Source organism: Bubalus bubalis, chromosome 22 (assembly GCF_019923935.1).
Source record: "Bubalus bubalis isolate 160015118507 breed Murrah chromosome 22, NDDB_SH_1, whole genome shotgun sequence".
Lineage (NCBI taxonomy): Eukaryota > Metazoa > Chordata > Mammalia > Artiodactyla > Bovidae > Bubalus > Bubalus bubalis.
In genome coordinates this window covers 14,309,915-14,334,808 of record NC_059178.1, presented here as the reverse complement: position 1 = coordinate 14,334,808, position 24,894 = coordinate 14,309,915, and the positions used below count along the sequence as shown (strand labels likewise).

General features: G+C 51.5%; 1 protein-coding gene across 4 annotated transcripts in view; it reads right to left on the bottom strand.

Moving 5' to 3' along the window:
- The window catches only part of ZBTB7C (zinc finger and BTB domain containing 7C), a 305,996-nt gene that overhangs the window by 101,315 nt on the left and 179,787 nt on the right, over positions 1-24,894 (bottom strand). The window contains exon 1 of one of the 4 annotated variants that reach the window (XM_006075253.4): positions 8,892-10,828. The exons of 2 other annotated variants lie outside the window; for them this stretch is intronic. In XM_006075253.4, coding sequence (XP_006075315.2) covers positions 8,892-8,917 — 26 coding nt within the window. In that variant the 5' untranslated portion in view covers positions 8,918-10,828. Of the gene's footprint in view, positions 1-8,287; positions 8,755-8,891; positions 10,829-24,894 lie in introns of those variants that run through there. One more of the 4 variants, XM_006075252.4, reaches the window with a different exon arrangement.

The following is a 24,894-nucleotide window of genomic DNA, read 5'->3' as shown; positions in this document are numbered from 1 at the left end:
CATAGAGCAGCGGAAGGCGGATCAAGCCTGTTTCCTTTTATTGAAAGTTCTACCCTTCTAGAATTTCTCCTCTGCAGGTCCAGGCCAGGGAGACATTCATCCCCATTCAAATGAACCTTCAAGGTTCTTCCTTCATTGGGAGGGAAAAAAAAATAATTCTCTCAAGCTATTCCAGAGCAGTGGCTCTCAGGTCGCCCAGCGTGCTATTGTGTCTTCACCAGGAAGGCCGGGCGGGCGCGGACTCCGGGCCTTACCTGGCCTTTCTGCTCAGGAGGCAGATCTGTGACTGTACCACCCCCGCTCCGCCCTGCTCCCTCACCCTCCAACAGCTTTAATAAACACCGATTACTTCAGTCCTTCGGGCGCAGCAGTCCGTGAGTTGTCCAGTCAGGGGTGTTGGGGTGGGTGCCAAGGGCTGGATCTCCAAATAAACCAGCCCTCCCTTCCCCTCCTCTGCCGCCTCTCCGGAGCGGGTGGATGTTGAGGAGGAGGGCACGTCTCTGGCTGAGACCAGGGGTGACAGAAGCACTTTTCTGAGCCGCCTGCTGAGGGTGGAGCCCCAGTGGGGAAGGGCGGGGGAGCAGAGCTCGAAAACAGGGTGAGAGGTGAGGCCATCCTCCCCATGTGTCATGAATCCAGGCCTCTCTAAAACCCTCCATCCTAATCAAGGAGCCCTGAAATGGCACCGCGAGGGGCTAGCCTTAGGCTGCCTCTCTGGTTAAAATGTGCTGGCACTTTATTCGAGGATAGAAACAGAGTGTTAGGCAATTTGTCATCCATAGGAGATGTGTGGGAAACGGCTAAATGGATGAAGGAACAAATGACTGACACTCTGGGCCACTGTTAGAAACAGCGGTAGAAGAAGCGGAGGAAAGCTCCGGGGGCTTCAAGGGAGGCGGGTAGGGATGCCACCAAGGGGGCTGGGAGAAGAAAGGGCTGCCAAGCCAAATTCTACCCCATCACTGTTGTGCACACAGCCAGCCAGGCAGTGCGGGCCCTCGAAGAACACGACTCCCTTATCAAGTGACTGCCATTTGCAGCTACATCTTCCTCCAAGAAGTTGTGATAATTGTCCTCAGAGAACGTGACAACAGAGAACGCTCGGAATTGTCATAACTGAACTTCAGAAACCGTGCACTCAAGGGCTCTCTGCATTTTTTTTTTCAGCAGCAGAAACCCCCTTGTACAAATAAAGTTTCATGCAAAAACAGACGCACCCTGAACTGTTCTGCTTGAATCAGCTCTATGAATCCCCTTGGAGATACCTGTCTAATCCAACTCCTTGTTTCAAGCAGGGAAACCGAGGCCCAGAGAGGTCCACCTGTGTTCTCAGGCTCCATCACAACCACCTCCAAGAACCTGGTCTCCTCCGCTGAGCATCTACTTCAGTACCTCTTGGGTGGGGTCCTGGCTCGTATAATCTTTAAAAGGGTCACGAGGTGACAGGCGTCAGGTTTAGGCACTGCTGGATTAAGCACTCGTTTGCAGGTGAAGAGTAAATGAGTAGCAAGATCTGATCCCAGCTGCCTGACAATGATTTCCAAGAAGTTATGGAATTAATTTCTGGTGCTGGGTTTTGCTTATATTGAACTGGACGGCACTGGCAGTAACTCTAGCATGTTCTGGTAAAGGGTACATTTTTTGGTAATCTTTGGCAGTCTTTCAAACTAGGTGAGCCCCACTGTACCACTTGGCTCACATCTATCTCTGTCGAGAGTGTGACTCCAGTCAGTCCCACAGGTATGACAATGGGGAAAAAGACTATTTCATTATGGAGCTGACATACCAGTGAGAACTAGAGCACTCAGCCACACCAAAGCGGTTTTGGATGAATCAATGGATCCTGCTGGCAGCTGGGGCCCAGACAAGAACGGGATGAAGAGGCCTTGAGTTGCCACCTGGTTAAGATGTTAGCTCTCTAACGGTTTTATTTGTGGTCCCAAAGGGGTCATTTAATGCAATAAAAAGGTCAGGATCTTAGTCGAGCCTCCACCAAAGCCCTGCACATTGGACAGCTTGTCCAATGGATGTCACACTCACTTCCGTTCAGGTCAATTTCTTCCTTTGCCCGGGCCTACCTTTCCATCAGCAGCTGCATCTGGATAAAGTGGGGCTGAGGGAGTGGGCCCCACTGCCGGCTCTCTGGAGCACTGCTTGGGGAAACAACCCTTGTGTCCCCCAGGGGACCCTGCACTGCCCATAGAAAGTGAGAGTGAAAACCTGGTCAGAGGTCTGCGACGTGCAGGGGAAATACCAGGCTGGGAAGGATGATCAAGAAGCGGAGACAAACGAGTCTCACTACACGTATGGTAAGCAAACGTGACCACGGATTCCAGAATATTTCCTGGCTGCTGCCTCCTTGAACATATAAGCTCCTAGGAAACAGGATCGCTACAATTACAAAAGCAGATACTATCAATTAATGCTGTCAAAGACATCAAGAGACTGGAATCCTTACACTGCCGATGGGAATGTGAAATGGTACAGCCACTGTGAAAAACAGTCTGGCAGTTTCCCAAAAGAGCTACCATCTGACCCAGGAATTTCACTCCCAGGTATATATCCAAGAGAAAATGCTGACCTATGGCCACACACAAGCTCGCACACAAATGTTCACAGTGTTACTGACAAGAGCCTAACATGGAAATGACCCAGCTATCCATCAAAGGATGACTGAGTTAAAAAAATGTGATATATCCATACAAGGAACATTACTCAGAAATAAAAGGAAATAAAATAGTGATACATGTTACATATGGTTGAACCTTAAAACATTATGTGAAGCGAAAGATGTCAGTCACAAAAGGCCACATGTTCTATGATTCCACTGATATGAAATGTCCAGAAGGCAAATATATTTAGAGACAGATAGCAGACGATTGGTGACCTAGACCTGGGGAGTCGGGGTGAAATGGAGAGTGACTTCTACTGGTTATGGGATTCTTTTCGGTTGTGATGAAACTATTCTAAAATTGACGATGGGGAAGGTAGCACAACTTTGTAAATATACTAAAAACCACTAACTTGTACATTCTAAATGGGTGACTTGTGTGGTATGTGAGTTACATCTCAATAAAGTTGCTACGAAACAGAAAAACAAACCTTAGAAAAGTCCCTGTTGTTTAGGTTTTGCTGACTAGAGGCACCCTCTGCTAGACTTCCCGAGGGCTTAAAGGAGGGCAGGTATCAACAGGAACTGGGGTCACTGTCACCTCTTGCTTTTACCAGGAGCTTCACAAAACCAACGAATCAACCCATTAGCTCCAGGAACAATAGAACTATCAGCGAGAACCCACAGCCAAAAAAGCAAGAGCTGTGAGTGTGCATATGTGCACATGTGTGTGTGCAGGCAAGGCAGAATTCTCCCGAAGGCCAAGTTCAGTTCCATGACATTATTTGGGAAGGTCACATATACATTTGCTTCTGGTTTGTATCTCATTTGAAAACGCCAACATTGACCATGTACTCTATTATTAAGCAATTTTTTCCAGTGTGGTGTCTCGGTGTTGCTCTACACAATTTGTTTGGAGGCTAAACTCACTTTTTGAGAGATGAAGAACATCCCACCCTGGGGTTCTGGCCTAGGAAGGGCAGACTTCGGTTGTGCCAACTTTCCCATCCTGCACCTCACGTGACCCGAGCCAGGCCACCCCTGGGAAAGAACTCTTACCCCGAGGGAAGCTTCCTTCTTTCTGGCTCACTGGCCTCCTGCAGGTGGAGGGGAGCCGGGGGACGAGGAGAGGGAAGGAGGCCCACTCTGGCTGGTCCCCTTCCAAGCAAAGGCCCCGGAGGAGGGGGCCTCCCAAAGGGAACAGAAGGGAGTGAGGCAGGAGAGCATACGTTCTGCTCTTTCTAAACACAGGCTCAAAATGGATAGAGGAAAAATTAAATTACACTGCAACTCTGAAAGTCATCCACTGAAGATAAACCCTCCCTTCAAAGAAATTACTCATCTTACTCCATGGTGGTATCTCAGGGTGTCTCAGTATTCAAATGTATTAAGCACTGACATGCACAATGTATAATACAAATGGCTCGTGTCAAAACTCCACTTTCCAAGTTATTATCATCAATTTTTTTCTTTTATGCTAAGTCATGAGAAGTCCAGCGACTTAAAAATCCAAACAAAAACTAACAAGAACATGCGCGCAAAGATGGAAAAACATCCTTCGTGGAAGTTACTATGAAGCGAGCAGCTTCAGAAGGGAAAAAACACAATCTCTGACTAATATGAAGGAGACTCCAAATTGCTCTTGGCAACAATCTCTCAACCCTAGATTCCCCTCCCTCTATTCATCTCCACAGTTCCCAGCCAAAGGAAAATAAACTGAACAGCTCTCTCCCTGGCCCAACCTGTAGGGCTGCACGGCTGAGCAAGCATTGAGCAAACAGACATCCCCATGCAATTATCCACCTGTGCAATCGTGGTAAACACCGGGCAGCCAGGCAGGGACTCGCTGCTCTGACCGGGCTGATCATCTCGATATTGGGAGAAAAATGCCTTTATTCTGGCGCCACGACATCAAAACAAGCATAATATGATCTCGTGACCTCAAACCCAAGAGATTTTCTTTTTTAAAAAACAAGGAAGAGGAAAACCATCCTCCTAGGAAGAGTGGGTATCAGTTCCGAAGAAGGAAGGCCCCAGAGCATCCCTCAGAGTGACTTAGCTTCGAGACAAGATTTATCAGTTCACCTTCCTCACAAAAGTGAGAGTTAATTCTCGAGGTGGTTCTCTTACACCTATTACACCATTCAAGATGGAAGGAGAATTTAACAGGCCAAATGTCCCAGAATATTTATGGCCGTTCTGTCTCTCAAAGATTCATCTGACAACCATTTTTTTAGGGCAGATATGTCAGGTCAGCGGAAACGGAGATGGACAGGAGCATGGGGAAATGGCACTGCGAGTGGAGATATAGTGGAGAGAGCACAAGCTTTTCAGTTGAGTCCTGAAACACCCTGGCAGGCGGGTGTGAGCCGCTCTGAGAGCTCTGCACAGTCCAGAGACCTGGGTTCTAGTGTTGGTTTTGCTACCAAGTGCTGTGAACACGGACAAGCTTCCCCAGTGGTAGGATGCGGGGACTGGCGCTCCCGCTGCAGCTCTGAGAGGATGGCAAGTGCCATCCCAGCCACTGAGGAACGAGGGTAGGGGTGGCAGGATGATGCTCTGGGGTGGCTCTCTGCCCGGCTGGCACAGATGCACACAGGTGCCAGTCCTCCTGGAGGCTGCATGGGGCTCTTGTCATCTCCAGCTGGGATGCGCCAAAACTAAAGTCTCATCGCAGAACCCATGATGATAAACCAATAATCTGAACGGCAGGGTCTCAATCAGCTTCATGGGCACTCTGTGCATGCTATGACGTCTCTTGGAGCTAAGGACCAGTCCTCATGACTGAAGCTTGGGGACACTCATCATTCCAGCCGCCCACCCCTCTCCTTCCCCCAGGCCTCCTGCTGCTACTCCTTCATGGCCGTGCTTCTGGAGCACCTCCCCACGTACCATCTCACTTCATTCACTCAGTACTCACCGCCCACTCTCCTCTCCCAGCGCCTGACCCTGCCGTGCACACGTCACCGAAGGATGTACTATTACAAATACTATTCCCATTGACAGAGGCCAGAGACCAGGTCAGATTCCCGTCACGACACTTAGCATGGTGCTTGGAATCACACGGTAGACAATATCAGTTCAGTTTTGTCGCTCAGTTGTGTCTGGCTCTTTGTGACCCCATGGATTGCAGCACGCCAGGCTTCCCTAACAGTTGCTAAATAAATGACCGACTGATTGAATGGAAAGAAACTCAGGTTCAAGAAGGTGAACAACAGATGTAACATATACCACTGCTGCTGCTAAGTCACGTCAGTCGTGTCCGACTCTGGGCAACCCCATAGACGGCAGCCCACCAAGCTCCACCGTCCCTGGGATTCTCCTGGCAAGAACACTGGAGTGGGTTGCCATTTCCTTCTCCAATGCATGAAAGTGAAAAGTGAAAGTGAAGTCACTCAGTTGTGTCTGACTCTTCGCGATCCCATGGACTACAGCCTACCAGGCTCCTCCGCCCATGGGATTTTCCAGGCAAGAGTACTGGAGTGGGGGTTCCATTGCATTGATACTATTTTTGTACAATTATACCAGAGTGATGTGGAGTCCTGTCTCCTCAACTAAAACTCAACATTCTAAAAGATGGGTGGTTGAACAGGTAGCTTAGATTCCTGGCTCTGTCACTAGGTAGCAGGGTGGCTGACTTAACCTTTCTGAGCTTCGGTTTCCTCATCTGCCAAGTGGAGCTAATGTTTCCTATCTGATGGGCTATGCAGGTTAGAGGAGACCTGGTACATGGGACATGGTCTCTGAATGTCCCCTCCCTCTCCTCCCTGCCGGGAACCTCTCTGGCTTATCTCCCAGTCTTGACTCGGCAGGATGAGCCTCAGGTTCTACAACCCCCAGGCCTGTGCTCTTTCTGTCTCCCTCCCTCGGGGTCCTGCCCCAGTGCCTCCTCTTAGCTGAAGCCTTGGGTGACCTCTCTTCTCATATCCCACACTGGCTCTCCCTGCGGTCTCTCCAGGTCACCCTGCTTGAGCCCTAGGTTTTGCTTATTCTATGCAAGCCTCATTCATCAGTACTGGACGACCCTTGGTGGTGGCTCAGGCCGGAGTTCTTTCCACATCTCCCAGCAGGTCCTGCGAGGTGTTTGGTGGAATCCTAGTCTATCCGTTTTGTGAAGTTCTGGAACCCACGCTGGAGGCCTCTGTGCCTAGGTGGCACCAGCGTCCAGTGGTTCTGTGTAAGGAGCGCTGGACTCACCTGGCCCCTGGGCCTTCCAGTCCCTTCCCTGTGAAAATGGGGTGATGAGGTCCATGGGGGCTGTCCTTGGGTGGTAGTTTGGGAGAAGTTAGCAAACAGTTCCAAACACCAGGGCCAGATGACAGAGCACAGGCTGACTCAGTCATCTTTTAGGAGGGCGGATTTCTTTCCCCTTTGAGCCCAGGTTGGGCCTTAAGGGGAGAGGGTGGCACCCGGCTACTTTCTCTTCCTGGGGATCTAACCAGAGGAGGTTCTAATCCCCAGGACTTAAAACCGGGTGAAGGAGCAGAGCTGAAACTTGAACCTGGCAGGGCCTTCGCCTTTCCTCTCCCTCCCCTTCCATACAATCTTCTATGACTCTAGAGAAAAACTGCCTGATTGTTTCAACCACTTCCTTTACATTTTCATACTTCTGCATTTGGAGGGCTTTGGAAGGGGTACGCCCCCAGTCGGCCAATGAACGGCGGCGTCGGGGCTGCCTCCTGTGCCCGGAGAGCCCAGTACCCGGGTTAAGAAAGAGGGCAGCGGCCCTCAGCCAGGACAGCAGAGGCCAGAAACCAGGACGACCAGACCCGACGACCCTCGGAGCCCTCACTACACACAGGAAAACTGCACCGCGCTGGGCTGTGTAGCGGGGTGCCCGCTCTTTCCAGAGTCCCTCCCAGGCCAGCCCGTGGCCGCTGCAGGGAACCGGGCGCTCGGGAGGGTGCGACAGGGGTCCCACCGCTTTGCGAGCGAGCTCCTGGATGTCCCGGCTTAGCTCTACGCCCACCGACGCCCACCCGCCCTATTCTGCTTGCGATTCAGCCCAGGGACCGCGGCTGGACTCCCTCCGGCTTGCGCAGCGACTTGTGCCAACTCCCCCTTTCATTCCTGCCCCTGTCCTAACTTCTGCCAGGAGTTGCCTTGGCTTCCACACCACCTCCACCCGCAACCAAATTTTGCGTCTGATATTGGAAGGAGGCAAGCTCTTTTTTTTGGGGGGGGGGTGGGTAGCAAGGTATTGAAACTAACAGTGTTCATCGGCCACTACCTTCCTGAGTGCCGCTCGCACTCCGTTGTCCCCTCTCCGTCACCCCAGAACCTGCCGCGAGGGCGGCGGGTGCGGGGAACGAGAGCAGAGTTGCTGCACACCGAGTTCCCGGTTCTTTCCTGCGTTTCGCCGCGAGCCCCTGCATAAGCGCGGGGGCCCCAGCACGCTCGGCTCCAGCCCCAGGGCGGCTCTGAAACTCCTCTCATTCGCCGTCACCCAAGCCGCACGGCTGAGTCGGAGCCGCCACCCGGGCCCGGGATCCCCTCGGTGGAGCGCGAACACCCGCAGCGCCCGAAGAGAGGACGCAGCCGCCCGGCGCCCAAGGGGCCTCCCCCGACCCCAATCCCCACCCTTCCCCACCCAGGGCCGCCTGCCCAGAGCCCCAAGCCCATCCCAAGCCCGCTCCGGTACGGTCCGGTCCGGTCCCAAGGCCGCGGCAAACCCACCTGGCCGCCCCGGGGACGCCGCTCGTTCCCGGGTCGTGTCCTGAGCGCCGCCAGGGTCCCGGGCTGGGAATCCACGCGGCAGCGCAGCTCAGGGGAGCCTGCCGCAGCCGGCGGGAGGTTGTCATTGATTCGTGCAGGGCGAGTTAAGCCATTCCAGGAGTGGTTTTGAGAGAGCACTCCCACCCCTCCCTCCAACCAGAAGTATTTGGCAGGCAGCCCCTTTTCGTCCACCTGTACTGTTGAGCGCGGACCGGGACCAATTTCACCAGTCGCGCTTTACACCTCACTTTTTGATATGCAAAGTAAGCCCTTTGCTCAAAGGGAATGCAGAAATGAAAGCAGGGTGATGGAGGAGTTCCCCGCCCCCTACTTTCCTCCTGGGTCTCACCATTTGTTTATTTTTTTTTTTCTCTAATATTTCACAAAATGCCTTACCATTTATCTCAAATCAGGGGCGGCTTTTCATTGTCACTGTCCCCCCCCCCCAATTCTGCATGTCTTTTATTTTTAGAGGCAATTTGATTCCCATTTGCCTGAAACCTGAGCCCAATAAAATTACTGGAATTATATGTTTTCTCTTTAAAGGGTCGTGAGTGTAACTTACCAAATAAAACACTGCACAGCAAGCATTCAAGTGGCAAGTGACAAAGAGGGAGGTGCAGGAAATAGGCAGAGAACCCTCCACTGGGTTGCCCAGGGGAACCTGGCCCAGAAGGAGTCCTGAGGCCTGAGGTGGGGGGTGCCTACGGCTGCTCCTCCCCAACAACAAACAGTATCACCAGACTTGCTTTGGCTTTGCTCCTTTCTAAGACTGACTCAGAAATGCCAACCAGAGACCCAACAGTCCACATTTGGGGTGGGCCAGCCACCAATCCCAGAAAGGTGTGGTGGGGCGCCCTTGCCCAAACTGTTCCTTGAAACCACACACCACGCCCTTTTCAAAAAGTGCCAGCTAGGAGGCGCCTGCTGCTGTCGGCCCTATTCCCCAATAACTGTCCTTCATTTGGGGCGGGGGGGACCTTCATGAACTCCTTGGTACCTAGGCTGGCAGTTCTCAGAAGTGGGGGAGGAGCAGGGGGTAGGGGGTGGGATCCTTCTTCCCCGGTAACCAGCTCCCCAGTGTGAGATGGAGAATCAGCAGGGAACAAACGAGACCAAAGAGAGGCCTGGACCTCACCACCTCTGCCACCAACATGAAAGCACCCCAAAGCCAAAGGTAAACCCCAAAGGTCCATCACTCTATGAAGGCCAAGGATGGGACGGAGGGTTTGCAGCACGCCAGGAAGAATGGTTCAGACTTAAATGCCTCCTCCAGCAGGTGCCCCCTGCCTGAAATCCCAGTGTTAATGATTCATCCCGTTGTGGGGCACACCCAGCAGAGAGCCTGCTCCAGGCAGGCAAATTTGCTTCAGGAAGGCAGGAAGGGTCTCTCTCTGTGTAGTTCTAAAACTGTAAATACCCATGCGTTCGGGGCAAGAGTCCCTACAAAGGGCTGGAAGGAGTTTGTCAGATTTTCTCTGTATGGTAGGGGGTCACGGGTAGCAGCCTGTGGGGGGGCAGAGAGGTCTGGAAGCAGGGAGGGATGAGGAAGGCAGGGGAGGGAAGGGGAGGGGGTGTGAAGTCAGGGAATTGAGCGCTGGAGGTCAGAAGGGAAGGTGCTTAATCAGGGCAGGTGGACAGTTTCCAAGACTGGATGACTCCATAGCTTTTTATCAAAAACTCCCGGAACACCCAGACCAAAGAATGAAAAGTCAAATCCCTTTGTCCACAGAGGTGCTAATGAAATACCCAATCAAGCACAACTCCACGCTCCACTCCCAGGCCCCGTGGGTGAAGGTGCCAACGCATGACCTGGATGCAGTCAGGATCAATCCAGAAGTGTTGGCTGTGTGCCCACAAGTTGAGGTTTGGTTCTGACTGCCTGGGTGGAGGTGGGGCACCATGGAGTGCCACCCTCGGAGCCTCAGGTCTTGTGAGGAGAGAAAGCACCTGTGGCTTGTCGGCGTGGGGCAGGGTCCACAGAGCACTCTTCGGGGTCCATTAAGGAACCGGGTTCTGCAGTCATGAAGATAGAACTCCTGGAGGGGGGGAGAGGGCTCCTGGAAGCGGTCCCTCAGGCCTGGAAGTTTGTGCTGCTGTGAGCAGGGGTGGGAGTGAGGGCTAGGGGACAGGGCAGCTGGCCAGGTTTACGGGGTTCTCCCAGCAGATAAACCATCAGGCCAACAAGGGAGACCCAGTTTATGGATACAGCTTCCAGCTAAAAGGAGAGAGTACAGGGCAGGGCCTGCTTTGGAAGGAGAGAGGATTGGAGCACCTCTTTCAAACCCAGCTGGAGCTGGATGTGGGCAGAAGGGGAGGAGGCAGGAGGCCGCAGGGAGGGGTGGCGGAGAGTTGCATGCCCAGCCCAGCCTGCCCCTAGGCGGCTCCTCCTAGCAGGGCTCTGGCCCCTGGACCTGAAGGAGTGTCTGAGTAGGCCAGTGGGTGGTGCCAGGGCTGACTGTATTGCAGCCAAGAGCCCCGAGGGAGAGCTGGCCACGGTCCAGCCCACTGGCTGGGTACCTTGGTGGACAGTGGATGTCATTGCACCCTCCCCCTTAATCACTGTGTGTGCGTGCTAGGCTGGGACCCACCCTTTCGGAAGGGCTGTGGGCAAAAAGTGGGGAGCCCTGCCCCAGTCCCCCTCCAGCCTCGCCTCTCCCCTGTTCTCAGCCCCCAAGCCAGCTGCCTCCTGAGAACAGGAACATAAAGGAGTCTTGGCGGGTGGGTGGGGGTTGACGAGAGAGGCTCCCACAGCCACACAGAAGGGGCTCAGGGCGGGCCAGGCTCTAGATCTGTTCCTGTGCCTCTCCTCTGGGGAGGTGGTTCGCCCCCTCCCTCTTACTCACCCCCCTCCCCCTCCTTCCCGCCCCACCCCCTTCCTGGGTCAGGTCGGTCAGAGCACTTGGAAACAGGCTGGCTTACAGACGCCTTGCCTTCCACATCTGCCTCCAAACCCACAACACACTCTTGTTCCAGGGCGGATGAAAGCTCCTGCTCCAACCACCAAGCAATGGCTCAGAAGGCTAAACAGAAGCCCAGGCAGCAAATCGGCTACCGTCAACTTGCAACTTCAGTGGTGCCTGGTCCTCAGCTGTGATGCAGGCACGCAGACAGCTCCTGTCTGGGCGTGCACACTTACCGCATGTCCGTATATACATGTGTAGAGAGGTGGACACAGACACAGGCCGTGTCATCTGAGAACACTAATCATTGCCAGCCATGGAACATCTAGCCCCTCATTTAAGCCTTGCAGCCACATCAGGAGGTAGGTCCTTTCATTCTCTCCCCTTTACTGATGAGGAAACGAGGGCTCAGAGAGGCCATATCACTTGTTTGAGGTCACACGGCTTGATAAATCATAACCACTGGACATAACTAACACCTGGGTCTTTGGACTCTGCTGCCCAGAGGCTGACCCCAGGCTTGGCCTCCGGCTTTTTGTCTGGTTCCTACAACTGGCTCCCTAAGGAGCAGTTTGCTTTGCTGGTGTGTGTGCCTCGGTTTCCCCACCTGCTAAGCAGGCAGAGTAATGGCTCTTACTGAACTGAGAGGCTGTTATTGGCCAGGAGGAGGCTGAGATGGAGGTTAGGCTTTGGTGAAGCACTAGAGCGAGTCTTCCCTAGAGGATGCACACAGCACTGGGGTTGAATGTTTCTCAAGCTGGAAACCTGGAATCACCCTTGCTGCCTCTCTCTCCTTTTGCCGCCTGCCCCCCAACCCTGCCCCAGCCAGCCATCCACGTGTAAGACTCAGATCTCCACAGCAGATCTTGGATCTACCTTCTTCCTGCCTCCTCCCCGACGGCCCCAGCCACCAGCCCGCTCCCCTTGACTTGTGCAGGCAGGACCCTTCACCAGCCCCCCTGCCCTGACTCCTGTCCTGCTCCTTCCACCCAGCGCCACCCAGGTAGTCTCCAGACGTGCATCTGGTCACATCGCAGAGCACTTAACATGCGGGCCAGACGGCTCTCCATGGCCCATGAGGCACAGGGAAATCCCTGCCCCTCTCCACACCCACCCCTGCCTCCCACCCCATCCTCCAGTCACAGGCAGACACGCCAGTTCCTCTGCTTTCCTGTTGTGGGAACTTCCTTGGCCTGCCTTGCCCTCCCCTACTTCAGGTTGTGAAGACACGTCACCTCCTCAGAGAAGGCTTCCTTGACTACCGCAGATAAATTAGAAAACCCGCCCCTCCTCCCCCATTATTTGTTTCTGACCCTTAGTCAAAGCACTCATGCAGCTTGCATACTTATATTTGACGTCATGTTTACATTGAACTGGTGGCTCAGATGGTAACCGTCTGCTTTCGATACGGGAGACCTGGGTTCGATCCCTGGGTCAGGAAGATCCCCTGGAAAAGGAAATGGCAACCCACTCCAGTACTCTTGCTTGGAAAATCCCATGGATGGAGGAGGCTGGTGGGCTACAGTCCATGGGGTTGCAAAGAGTTGGACACAACTGAGCGACTTCACTTTATATTGAACTATATTTGACTGTCCTTTCCACTAGAACAGAGGCTGCTTGTGGGCTGGGGACCCTGTATGTCTTTTTCACTGTATATAGTTGGGCTTCCCTGGTGGCTCATCGGTAAAGAACCCAGGAGACTCGGGTTCAATCTGTGTGTTGGAAAGATCCCCTGGAGAAGAAACTGGCAACCCATTCCAGTATTCTTGCTTGGGAAATCCCAAGGACAGAGGAGCCTGGCAGGCTGCCATCCAAGGGGTGGGAAAGAGTTGGACACAATTTAGCAACTAAACAACAACAAAAACATACCTGAAAAACACAAATAAACAAAAAACATATTTGATACAGGTTAGCCTCCTGACAAACACACTGGGGGAAAAAAACGCTTATAGAGAAAACCCTAGATCCGGGAGACCGGAGGACTGGCTCTAGTCCTGGCTCGGCCACTGGCAGGCTGCGTGCCCCTGGGGGCGTCACCTGCCCTCCCCCATCCTCATCCTCGTCCTCTGTAAGGGGGAACGATTCCCAGGTGGCTCAGAGGGTAAAGCGTCTGCCTGCAATGTGGGAGACCCAGGTTCGATCCCTGGGTCGGGAAGATCCCCTGGAGAAGGAAATGGCAACCCACTCCAGCATTCTTGCCTGGAAAATCCCATGGATGGAGCCTGGTGGGCTACAGTCCATGGGGTCACAAAGAGCCAGACTCGACTGAGCGACTTCACTTGGGGGAACTATGGGTGAGATGACCGCCAGGAGCCTGAGCAGGTCGACATTCAGCAGCCAGGCTGGCTTTCTTCCTCGGAGAATGAATGTGTAGGTGCCAATAAACAAACGAGGAGAGAACGCTGGCTGTCAGGCACTCGAGAGGGCTTCGGGACGGATTCGCTTCTGCTGTTGGCCCCCGGCTGACGCTTGATGCGAATCAGCTCACATCCCTGAGCACTCCTCCCACTACACCCCACTTCCCGCCATCTCTGCACAGGCTGCCACACGAGCATGGAAACAGGACCACACACAAGTGTGGTCCAGAGCAAGTGAACCAGCAGGAGATCCAGTCAGGGCTGATTTTATCTGGGGATTACCAGCCAACAGCCATTCTCCCCCGACTCGCCACGTCTGAGGGCCCAACCTCTGAGGAGGCCTGTGCATGCATGTCCGTGGCTCCTACACCCGTCACGCTGCTTGGCTTTCACAGCGACCCTGAGTCCCACTCTGCAGATGAGGAAACTGAGGCTTAGATTAAAAAGCGAGTGAGTGGCCGAATGGAGCTCTTTGAAATCAGAGACGCAAAACTCTCGTGAGGTTAATATTCTTATAAAAACTTATGTATATAATTTTAAAGAGAATATTGATGTAGCTGAAAAAACAGAGGCGAGAAGGTGACCCATAATCCCACCACATGAGGCAATGGAACGGCCACAGGGCAGGGCCCCTAGTCTCTCTTCAGTGCTTCAGTGGCCATGACCTACCTCCCCGAAACTGGAGCGGGCAGTCCATGCCCCCCACCCCCAACCACCTCACTAAACACAGGCTTCACCTGCCATCCTACTTTCAACAAATGTTTAATTAAACATTTAATTAAATTTTGAGGAAAACTCAACTGGCTGGAGTGGAAAGGGGCCGCTTTGGATGCACCCGGCTGCTTCCAACACGGCCCAGCTTCCTGTCAACGACAAGCCGAGTCCTCACTCCTCTAAAGTCCCCGGTTTGTACTGTGCTCACAAGGATGTCCCTGTAATCACGCAGCTCTATCACTCTGATCCTCAGATCAGATTTTATTCACATGTATTAGAATGCCAACATGAGATAACAATTCATCGGCTGTTGAGCATCGAGAACAGAGAGGGAGCCACGACTGAATCTAAGCGAAGCTTATACAGTCACAAAGTTTACCCGAATCTGCCGGTGGCCAGAGCTGCACTCACTTCTGCTCCTGGGTCTTAGGGCAGCAGACACGTCACCCAGAACCCACTGCAGTTGGCCGGACACCTTGATCTAACTCCCTGACTTCTTCAAGCACACAGAGGTGATCCAGGGAAGCCCTGGCCTTTGGTTCCCCAGTCCAGTGGGCACTGGAGAAGAAAGTGAGGCCCAGTGAGGGTGGCCGGGTACTGGGAGCCCTCCTTCCCTCCTCAGGCGGGCTGCGAGACCAGCTGGAGCTCGCCCTGGCCTCGGGTGGGAGCCTCTGAGAGGAGGTTCGGGCTGAGCACAGGGTGCCCAGGTGCCGGAACTGTTGTCTCAGGGGAAGTGAGGGGGAAGTACCCGGCCAGGCTGGGCTCACGGCAGAGTCGGTGAGCTCAGCCCGAGGGCTCAGGGCTGGGGCCTCGCCTTCCGGAATATTGTACTGCATGGCACCCTCGGGAGGAGGGGAGGGCCGCGAGCTTCAGCAGAGCAGCTGGCGCTCTGGGTGACTGGGCCTGTCACCGGAGCAGGCCGGGCGGGCGTCCAGGGAGGAGGGCTTGGTCGGTGGGGGCAGTGGCCGGAAAGGGACCACACTTCCGGCCAGGGAGGCAAGCCCCGCGTCCGTTCCTCCATCCCTCCGCCTCTTTCCTTTGCCAGGTGTGTACTGATTGCCTCCCTGTGGCCCCCACTGCTTCGGCCGTGGCTATAACGTGAATACATCACGCAACACCTTCACATGTCACGTCTCCATCCTCGAGGAGCTGATCATCCAGTAGGGGAGAGACCATGAACAGATAACCATCTACCATGAAGTCAGCTGGGTGAGGCCAAGTCTTTGTCCCTCGGTCTTTTCCTTCTTTGTCGCCCACGGCCTCTCACCTCATTTGATCCCCACCCCCAAGGGGCCAGGAGAGCAGGATTTATAGCTCCCACAGACAGTGAGGCAATGGGGTTGGGGGTGGGGAGGTGACTTGCCCAAGGTCATACTGGGCACAGTGGTGAAGACGCTGCATGTAACCTCAGCCGGCTGACTCCTTGCCCAGTGCTCCCAACACTGTCCTCCCCAGCACAGTCACCTAGACTTAACTGCAAAGCAAGAGAGGACTTAACTCTGTGCTTCTAGCAATGTCCTTTTTTTTTTTTTTTTGTAAAGGGGATATTTATGCACAGAGTACTAAAAAAAGCAAGAAAGGAAGGAAGGCAAGGAGGGAGACAGAGAGAGAAAGCAAGGAAAGGAGGAAGGAAAGGAAGAAAAAAACAGGAACTAAGAATCTCAACCTTCCCTTGAGAAACAACTAACTTACCTGATAGTAAATGACCCTTATGAGACAGGACCCCGTGGGTCTAGGCAGCCTAGGGAACTGAGGTCCCAGCTACACCAGCTGCAAACTCTGGCCTTGACCCAAATTTTCTTTCGTAAATAAGACGAAAGTTGGCCTATCCTTCCTGGGTCCCTGCAAATGTGGGAGGCCCCCTAGCCCAATCAGGCTGTTGATATCCTTGGGCATAGCATGGATGCCCACTTGTCCCTTAGCTGGTGTTTGACCAGGAGGAGGAAGGGTGGTGACAGGAATGGGGAAGATGAGGCAGGGCTGCATGTGTGCGGGCACGCTCGTGTGAGTGTACTGTACATGGAGACTGGTGAGTAGAGGGGCCAGCAGCTGGGCTGGGTGACTGCTGGGGAAAGGCTACTCACCAGCCTCTTCTCTGTTGGATGAAGCAGTGAGCAGGGCTCCAACACCCTCCAGAAAAGTGTCTGCCCTAAATGGTCCCAGGGTGCTCAGGCAGAGGGTGGCCTCACCCCTCCCCTTGTGCTGGTCAGCATGCCATTGCTGAGGTGGGGGGGGGGGGCAGTGGTGAGAATGGCTAGCACAGCCCACGACCCTTCCTGAGGGTCAGACAAGCCAAGCAGGCTGGAAGGTCAGCCCAGTGACCTTCACTCATTGAAGCTGGTGTTTTCATTAAGGTCAAGGGTAGGTCTGTAGGATGAATGGGAGAACAAGGCAGAACTGAATGGTCATGATGGAGATCAAAACAAGGGCCTTGGCCTCCTACAAGGACCACATCAAAGAAAAGACTCACTGTTAACCCCCAAGGACAGGAAAATAATGATAATCATAATAGCTGCAAGCACTAAGGCATCATTTCTTTTAAACCTCGGCAACGATTCTATGAAGTCTATATATTATTATTCCCCTTTTAGAGAATGGCAGCTCAGAGCCAGGATTTGAACCCAGGTCACAATGACCACCATTAAAAATCACTTTTAATCCTGAAAAACCACATGAGGTAGCTCAGAATATTTTTGGCCTTTGAGTGGAGTGGGAGAAATCAGAGTGAGACAGAAGGTTTAGTTCAGTTCAGTTCAATCGCTCAGTCGTGTTCGACTCTTTGCGACCCCATGAATCGCAGCACGCCAGGCCTCCCTGTCCATCACCAACTCCTGGAGTTCACTCAGACTCACGTCCATCAAGTCAGTGATGCCATCCAGCCATCTCATCCTCTGTCATCCCCTTTTCCTCCTGCCCCCAATCCCTCCCAGCATCAGAGTCTTTTCCAATGAGTCAACTCTTCGCATGAGGTGGCCAAAGTACTGGAGTTTCAGCTTTAGCATCATTTCCTCCAAAGAAATCCCAGGGCTTATCTCCTTCAGAATGGACTGGTTGGATCTCCTTGCAGTCCAAGGGACTCTCAAGAGTCTTCTCCAACACCACAGTTCAAAAGCATCAATTCTTCAGCGCTCAGATTTCTTCACAGTACAACTCTCACATCCATACATGACCACTGGAAAAGCCATAGCCTTGACTAGACGGACCTTTGTTGGCAAAGTAATGTCTCTGCTTTTGAATATGCTATCTAGGTTGGTCATAACTTTTCTTCCAAGGAGTAAGTGTCTTTTAATTTCATGGCTGCAATCACCATCTGCAGTGATTTTGGAGCCCCCAAAAATGAAGTCTGACACTGTTTCCACTGTTTGCCCATCTATTTCCCATGAAGTGATGGGACCAGATGCCATGATCTAAGTTTTCTGAATGTTGAGCTTTAAGCCAACTTTTCACTCTCCTCTTTCACTTTCATCAAGAGGCTTTTGAGTTCCTCTTCACTTTCTGCCATAAGGGTGGTGTCATCTGCATATCTGAGGTTATTGATATTTCTCCCGGCAATCTTGATTTCAGCTTGTGCTTCTTCCAGCCCAGCGTTTCTCATGATGTACTCTGCATATAAGTTAAATAAGCAGGGTGACAGTATACAGCCTTGATGTATTCCTTTTCCTATTTGGAACCAGTCTGTTCCATGTCCAGTTCTAACTGTTGCTTCCTGACCTGCATATAGGTTTCTCAAGAGGCAGGTCAGGTGGTCTGGTATTCCCATCTCTTTCAGAATTTCCCACAGTTTACTGTGATCCACACAGTCAAAGGCTTTGGCATAGTCCATAAAGCAGAAATAGATGTTTTTCTGGAACTCTCTTGCTTTTTCCATGATCCAGCGGATGTTGACAATTTGATCTCTGGTTCCTCTGCCTTTTCTAAAACCAGCTTGAACATCTGGAAGTTCACGGTTCACGTATTGCTGAAGCCTGGCTTGGAGAATTTCGAGCATTACTTTACTAGCGTGTGAGATGAGTGCAATTGTGCGGTAGTTTGAGCATTCTTTGGCGTTACCTTTCTTTGGGATTGGAATGAAAACTGACCTTTTTCAGTCCTAGTCTTATTAATCATAATGGGGGAAAGCATTAGAGCAGACTCTTGTCTGAGGCTGTCCATGTTGTTTGGGGTATCTCAAGGCCTAGCTTAAATAGCCATCTGCCTATTAGAGTTAGCAGGCTCAACTAGCAGTGAGCTCTAGGACCAGTAAAGTCCTTGGTAAAGACTTTACACTTCCATGGAATTCTCCAGGCCAGAATACTGGAGTGAGTAGCCTTTCCCTTCTCCAGGGGATTTTCCCAACGCAGGGATCAAACCCAGGTGTCCTGCATTGCAGGCGGATTCTTTACCAGCTGAGCCACAAGGGAAGCCCTCCTTGAAGAATAGGAAGGTTTAACAGTCTGCACTGTCTTCTGTAGGGGAGTATGGACTGCGGTGGTTGGAGCATGGCGCTGTCACTCAGAAGACGGATTTCAGTGGTGATAGGTAACTGATTGGTTTGGCCTTGCCAATGAGTGGCCCCGGGTTGAGAATCAGTGCTCTGCAAAGACATTGCCACTCACCTAGGTCCTTTGGGTGTGTGCTGAAGGTGGGGGTGCGGAGCAGAGATCGCATGTTAAGCATGATTCTTTACATCAACCATTTTTAATAGCTGCATAGAGCACCAGCGAGTGGATACAATATCTCATACATAAGCACTCTGTCCTCTTGAACACTCGGAACTTTTCCATATTATAGGTAATACTAGGATGAACATTCTTATGAATGAACATCCCCCATATTTGGGATTATTGTCTTAGATTCTCAGAGAAAGAATGGGAAGTATATGAACATTTTCATGGCTCCTAACATATAGCGCTAAGTTGCATTTTCCAAAAAAATATTGCACTTTAGGCTGACCTGGCAATGTTCAAGAGTGTCTGTTTAACCACAGAAGCTGCCAGTATTTCCACAATCTCACTTTAAAGATAAGGAACGGAGGCTGGACTTGTCAAAGTGACCTGTGGCCTGTCTGAAGTTACGCTTAGTCAATGCCAAACTGGGGACAAGAACTCAGGAATGTCTTATTCACCAACCAGGGTATTTTGCTGCTGCTGGCTTTCTCTACCTCCAACCAGGCAGGAGGGAAGCCATCAAGCCTGGCGCATCGTTCCCTCTCTGCCCCCCTCTCCCTGCCAGCTCTGATGTCAGCTGCCCAAGGAGCTCACGTTTCAGGGCTTTTCACTGTTTTTCTGCTTCTAAAACCCAGGCCTCTCCTCTCTCAAGCTCCCCACCTTCCGAGAACCTTCCTCCGATGGCTCAAAGGAAATCGTCACATACTTGAACTGCGGGTTAGATGTAGATAAGTGGGTGGGGAAGCAGTGGGACAAAGGCGAGGTGACAGCCAAGGGGAAAGACAAAGGCCAGCCAGGCTGGCCAGAGCAGTGGGTGCCACAAGAGGAAAGACACAGCAAGAAGGTGGTTGGGGCCTGACGTGCTGATTAGGGAGTTAAATCTGAGGGACTTGAGAGCATCCCTGGCCAGACGCCTGCTGCGGTGGGGACACGGATTGTTTCCAGAGGAAAGCTGGGCAGGGCCCTTAACAGGCTATCTTGGAGGGTCTCAAAGGATCCTTAAACCCCCCAGCTAGACCATAAGAAAAACTACAAGAGTATCTGAGTATGCTCTTTTTCAGGACAGACAGCCCAGTGTGTTCATCAGATTTTCAAAAAGGTTTCTAACCAACTCCACTCCCCTTCCAAATTTCAAAGCAAAATTAAAACGAAAGGTTCAAGTCATCTAGAAATATAAACTTTGTTCCTGAGTTACACAAACACACACATTTACCATGGTAAAAAGAGAGGAAATAATTATAGATGGTCCTTCTCAGATAGGTAGATGGTAGATAGATACGTAGGTAGGTGATAAATTGATAGATGATTGTAAATAATTGATAGATGATTTAACGATAAATGATCGACAAGCATTTGCTAGAACAGATCTATAGATAGCAAGTAGTCCCAGTAAAGAGTTATTATTTGTGCCACCTGTTTTCTTCTTTCTTCCTGCGTGACAGGGAGCTGGTGGAGCTGGGAGGAGCTGGAAAACCTGGTCCTGAGGTGTTCAGATCACTGCCCTCCAAGAACGATCAGAGGCAAAGATAAAGCCTTTGTGAAGTGACAAAGTCAGTTAGTGGGAAAATGGGATTTGGTTTCACAACTTTTCCAGAGCCATCTCTTGCGTAAGACGGGACGCCCTTGAAAACAATCACAGTGAGCCCTTCTCGAGCACTTAGTGGGTGTCGGGCACTGTGCTAAGTGCTTTACAAGTATTATCTTGTTTACTTCTCAGCAGCGCTGGTGATTCGGGCAGCACTATACCTCCTGTTTTACAAGAAAGGAAATGGAGGCCCTGGGACATGAAGTCACCAGCCCCAAAGCAAACAGCCGCCAGTGGAACAGTGGGTACCGGAAGCCAGCCGGGCTGGGTCATGGAGCTGGGGCTCGAGACAGCCTTTGAGAGCAGTCATGTCATGTGGTCAGTAATCCACCCCATCCCTGTCTTCCACAAAAGGGCTGGACCCTGAGTAGCTTGGCCCTGCTGTTCTCTTCTCCTTTAAAGGAATAGTTTAGTGAGTATACTTGAAATTATCCAGGTTTATTGTCAATACTTGTGAAAAGTGATAGTAGTATTAATGGTGGTTATAGTCATACCTCCCATTGACTGAGCATCTGAGTCAGACAATACACAAAGGCTGTATAGTCATTTTAATTCCATCCTTACATTTAATTCCATCCTTACAACGAGGCTCCAAGGTGAGTATCAGAGGGGGTCTCTTTTACAGATATCGGTGCTGAAGTCCAGGGGGGTTTAGATAACCTGCCGATGTCAGCAGTGAGTGGAGGAAGGCTAGAAGGCACCCCTGCTCTTTTCAGTTCTGTCTCTTTCTGGGCCGCGCAGGGCACAGAGGTGCAGAGGTTGGCAGTCTTGCTGGGGCCTGATGGTTCGGGCATGGAAAAGGCCCAGGTAAAAAGGAAGGAAAGAAGGGGAGAAGAGAAGGAAAGGAAGTAGGGATGAAGGGGGAGATGGAGAGACAGGGGAAGAAGGAAGGGAGGGGAGGAAGGGCAGATGCGTGGTAGCACAGGCTACGCGTCAGGCAGCACCAAGGCAGGGCTGAAGGACCCAAATCTAGAGTTACAAAAGCCCCACCAGAAAATGGCCAGAGTGACTCAGCCCCCCTGAGTCACTCACTCCAGGATACAATCAGAGGTATGGCCCATGTCTTTTTGGAATTTGGCTACACTCTTTGAAGCCAAAGCTCACTACCCCATAAAATGTTCCTGGGAGGGTCAGGTGAAGATAGGAGTATGCCTCTTCGATTAAAATCCATGGCCTTTTAGCTCCTCCCCTCTCTTGGGTTTTGATCTTGATTCTGGAAGCCCTACGGCCTGGGACACATGAAATGCAGGAGGGACAGCCAGCCCCTAGGATGGAACTAGGAGGGTGGGGGTGGACAGGGTCATAGCCATGATTCAGGGTCAAGGCTGGGAAAACCTATAACGGAGAAGCATGTAAGTCTTGCCAAGAACAGAGGCCAAAGCTGGACACAGAGTCTTGAGAGGACTGTGGGGCAGAGGCTGCAGCCAGTGTTCCACACAGGGGTCAGGGAGGCGTGATGCTGACACCAGCAGGCATGAGGAGCTCCATCTGAACAGCCAGGAGGAAACAGTCTGGGCCGGATCCCAGGCCCTGGGAGGGTGAGAGGATCCCCTCACAAATGACCCAGTGAGCCTGGGACCCCTGGGCAAGAGGGACACTCTCTTCTGGGTGGGGCAACCCTCCGCACTCAGAGTCCTGGGGCTATTCTCTGGGGCAGGATGAGAGCTGAGCTTGACCAGGAAGTGGGCTCCCAGGAGGTGTGATTGGTGCCCACGTCCCAGAAGCCAGGCTCATCGTCCATGGCAGCCTCCAGAATCCATGCCATCCACTTTCCAGAGCCTTTACTCCCCTGCCCCGGCCTTCAGTCATCCTGGGCCTGACATTTTCTTTCAGTTCAGAGAACAAAACTTTGTGTTTCTTGATCCTGAAAGTAACATCCGTGTATCAAGGAAACTACCCTGTGTGGAGGGTGATTTTATCCTACGATAAAGGCAGATTTTCGCCCCGTTTTCCTCTCTGGCCGTTTTACGGTGAGCATTTTCCCTGGTGCCCTTGCCCCACCCTCCCCCCCTCATCCCTGCACTTTTTGCCACCTCATCTTAAGTCTTACCTGCAGGTGCCTCTGGCTGGCATCTGTGTACTCAGATTAAGCAAGCCACGTTGTCACTGCTAAATGCTCAAGTCCTAGTCTTTTCATGGGAATTGCTTAAACAATCGGAAAAAGTTTGCATAACAGAAGCCAAAGAAACCCTCCCCTGGCAGTGCCAGTCATCAGCCAGCACTGACTCCTAGAAGGAGTCAATACAGAACTCTACCCCATATTCTCTTCTCATTTGTTCTGTAGGTTTGAAACTAGAAAACCAAGCCTGTTAGAATTGGCCATAAAATAAGAGCAAATAGGCCCTTGCATGACTTGGGCCTCAGGGAGTGAGTAGGAAAGCAAGTGCTGAGTGAGTTCAACATGGTGGTTCAACATGTTCTTATTTTCCTTTCAGATTCTTGGCTGTGTCCCAGAGAGAGGAGGTAGGCAAATAAATGAGGTTTCGCTGTACCTCTAACATTCTTTATGTTACACGAGCTTTGTTTCTCGGAAACGTTAAATTATTTCTGTCTCAAGGCTGTAACATTGGTATGGTGCAGTCATCTCAGCGCAGGAAGGGGAATGCTCCTACCTTCCAGGTTTTGCTCCTTTACCCAGACGGAGAACCACTGGTTTAGTGCAAACAGGGCTATACTAGAAAAACCAGATTTTTAGATCCTTCTTTACCTTGAACTGTGGGACTAAGACGGCTGGAAATAGAAGCATAGTCAGACCATCAGAGCTGCGAGGCTCCTCAGGGGTCCTACAGACCCACACCCTGACTTCACCCCTAAGGAAACAGGGTGTGTCCAAGGTTACAAAAGAAGCTATTGGCTAACCCACAAATACCTCATCCACGCGAGGCTTTATGAAGTGATTAACAACGACATCCTGTGTAGTAATGTGTACATTTACAACCCATCTTGTTTCGAAGGATTTGAGCCAGCTTACAAGAATGCCTACAATGCAAGGTAAACACACATTAAAAGTAAGAAAGAAAAATGAGGCACAGGGCAAGTAAGAGCAAAGATGGAAGCCAGGCTTGAGATGAACCCTGGCGAGATCTGTGTGCTCGATTCAGCAGAGCCCTAGAAGTGGAACCAAGATGCCCAACAGTCAAGAGTAGGGGGCGATAGGCCAGCCCTGCAGGGCTCCGCATTCTTATTCTCTGGGGCTTGCTACTTCCCTCTCCAGGCATCAGTTTGCCCATCTGTCAGATGGACAAATCCTGCCTTATAGGATCTTCATGAAAATCAACTTAAATCTTGTACGTAAGAGAAAGCACTTAAAAAGTACAGTGTACAAAAGAGCTGATCATTTTATCTTCTTGCTATCTTCTTGTGATGAATGAACCGCTATTCATTTCCATTGGCTGATGTTGACCCCAGGTGTAAACGGCTACAGTTGGTACAGTTAATTCTATATACATTCTTAAGAACGTCAAGCACTGTCCAAACACGGGATGAGAAGCCTTGTAACATTTCCTGAACTCTAATTAAGCCTATTTCCACCATCATACCTTTTTTCCTTTCCTTGGTTGGGAAAAATTAAGATATTAGAAGCAACAGGGACTGTAAAATTCTAATGTGAAGTTTGAGTACTCCCCTAGAAAATTCCTGTTTCCTGGTGCGGACCGTTGTTGCATAGTGGAGAGGAGAGAACGAGGTTGGGGAAGGGGAGTGTGGGCCCTTCAGGGGTGTCCTCAGCCGCAGTTTTGCAGGCACCGTTTCGACCTGTCACTCGGAGGGTTTTCCAGCCTTATGTGTTGGGGTGGATGGAATATGGCATTTTCTCAACACCAGCCAGAGCTTTACCTAAAAGTTAACTAGCGGTCGGGAGTGGGCATGCTGGGGTTCCAAGAGGTGGGAGGGGGCAAAGGAGCCACGGAGTTTGAGCAAGCAGAGCTCTGTCCCTTATGTAGCTCTTGTCTGAGATAATAACTGGGGGTACTCACTGAGAAGAGTTTTTCAATAAACAGGGGCATCCATAGCAAGAACTATGTAAATGCTATAATAATAGAAATATTAAAAAAAAATATAGACAGTATGTCTGGTTTGGGACTGAACACGGGAAGGTCACTACGAGCAAAGATATCCAGCATTCTCCTTGGAAAATCATTGGTCTCACAAGGTCATTGCTTCCAGAGTCCACTGACCTGTGGAGGACAAGTAAACAGTGGGATGAATCGGCCTCAGCTGACACATGGCTACAGAAGAACCTGCATTCTGGTCTGTGTAGCCCTTCACATTTCTCATTATTTGAAGCATTAATGTAGGATTAATATCATCATCCCCATTTTATAGATGAGGAAGCGGAGAGCCGATTGGTTGAAATTATATACTT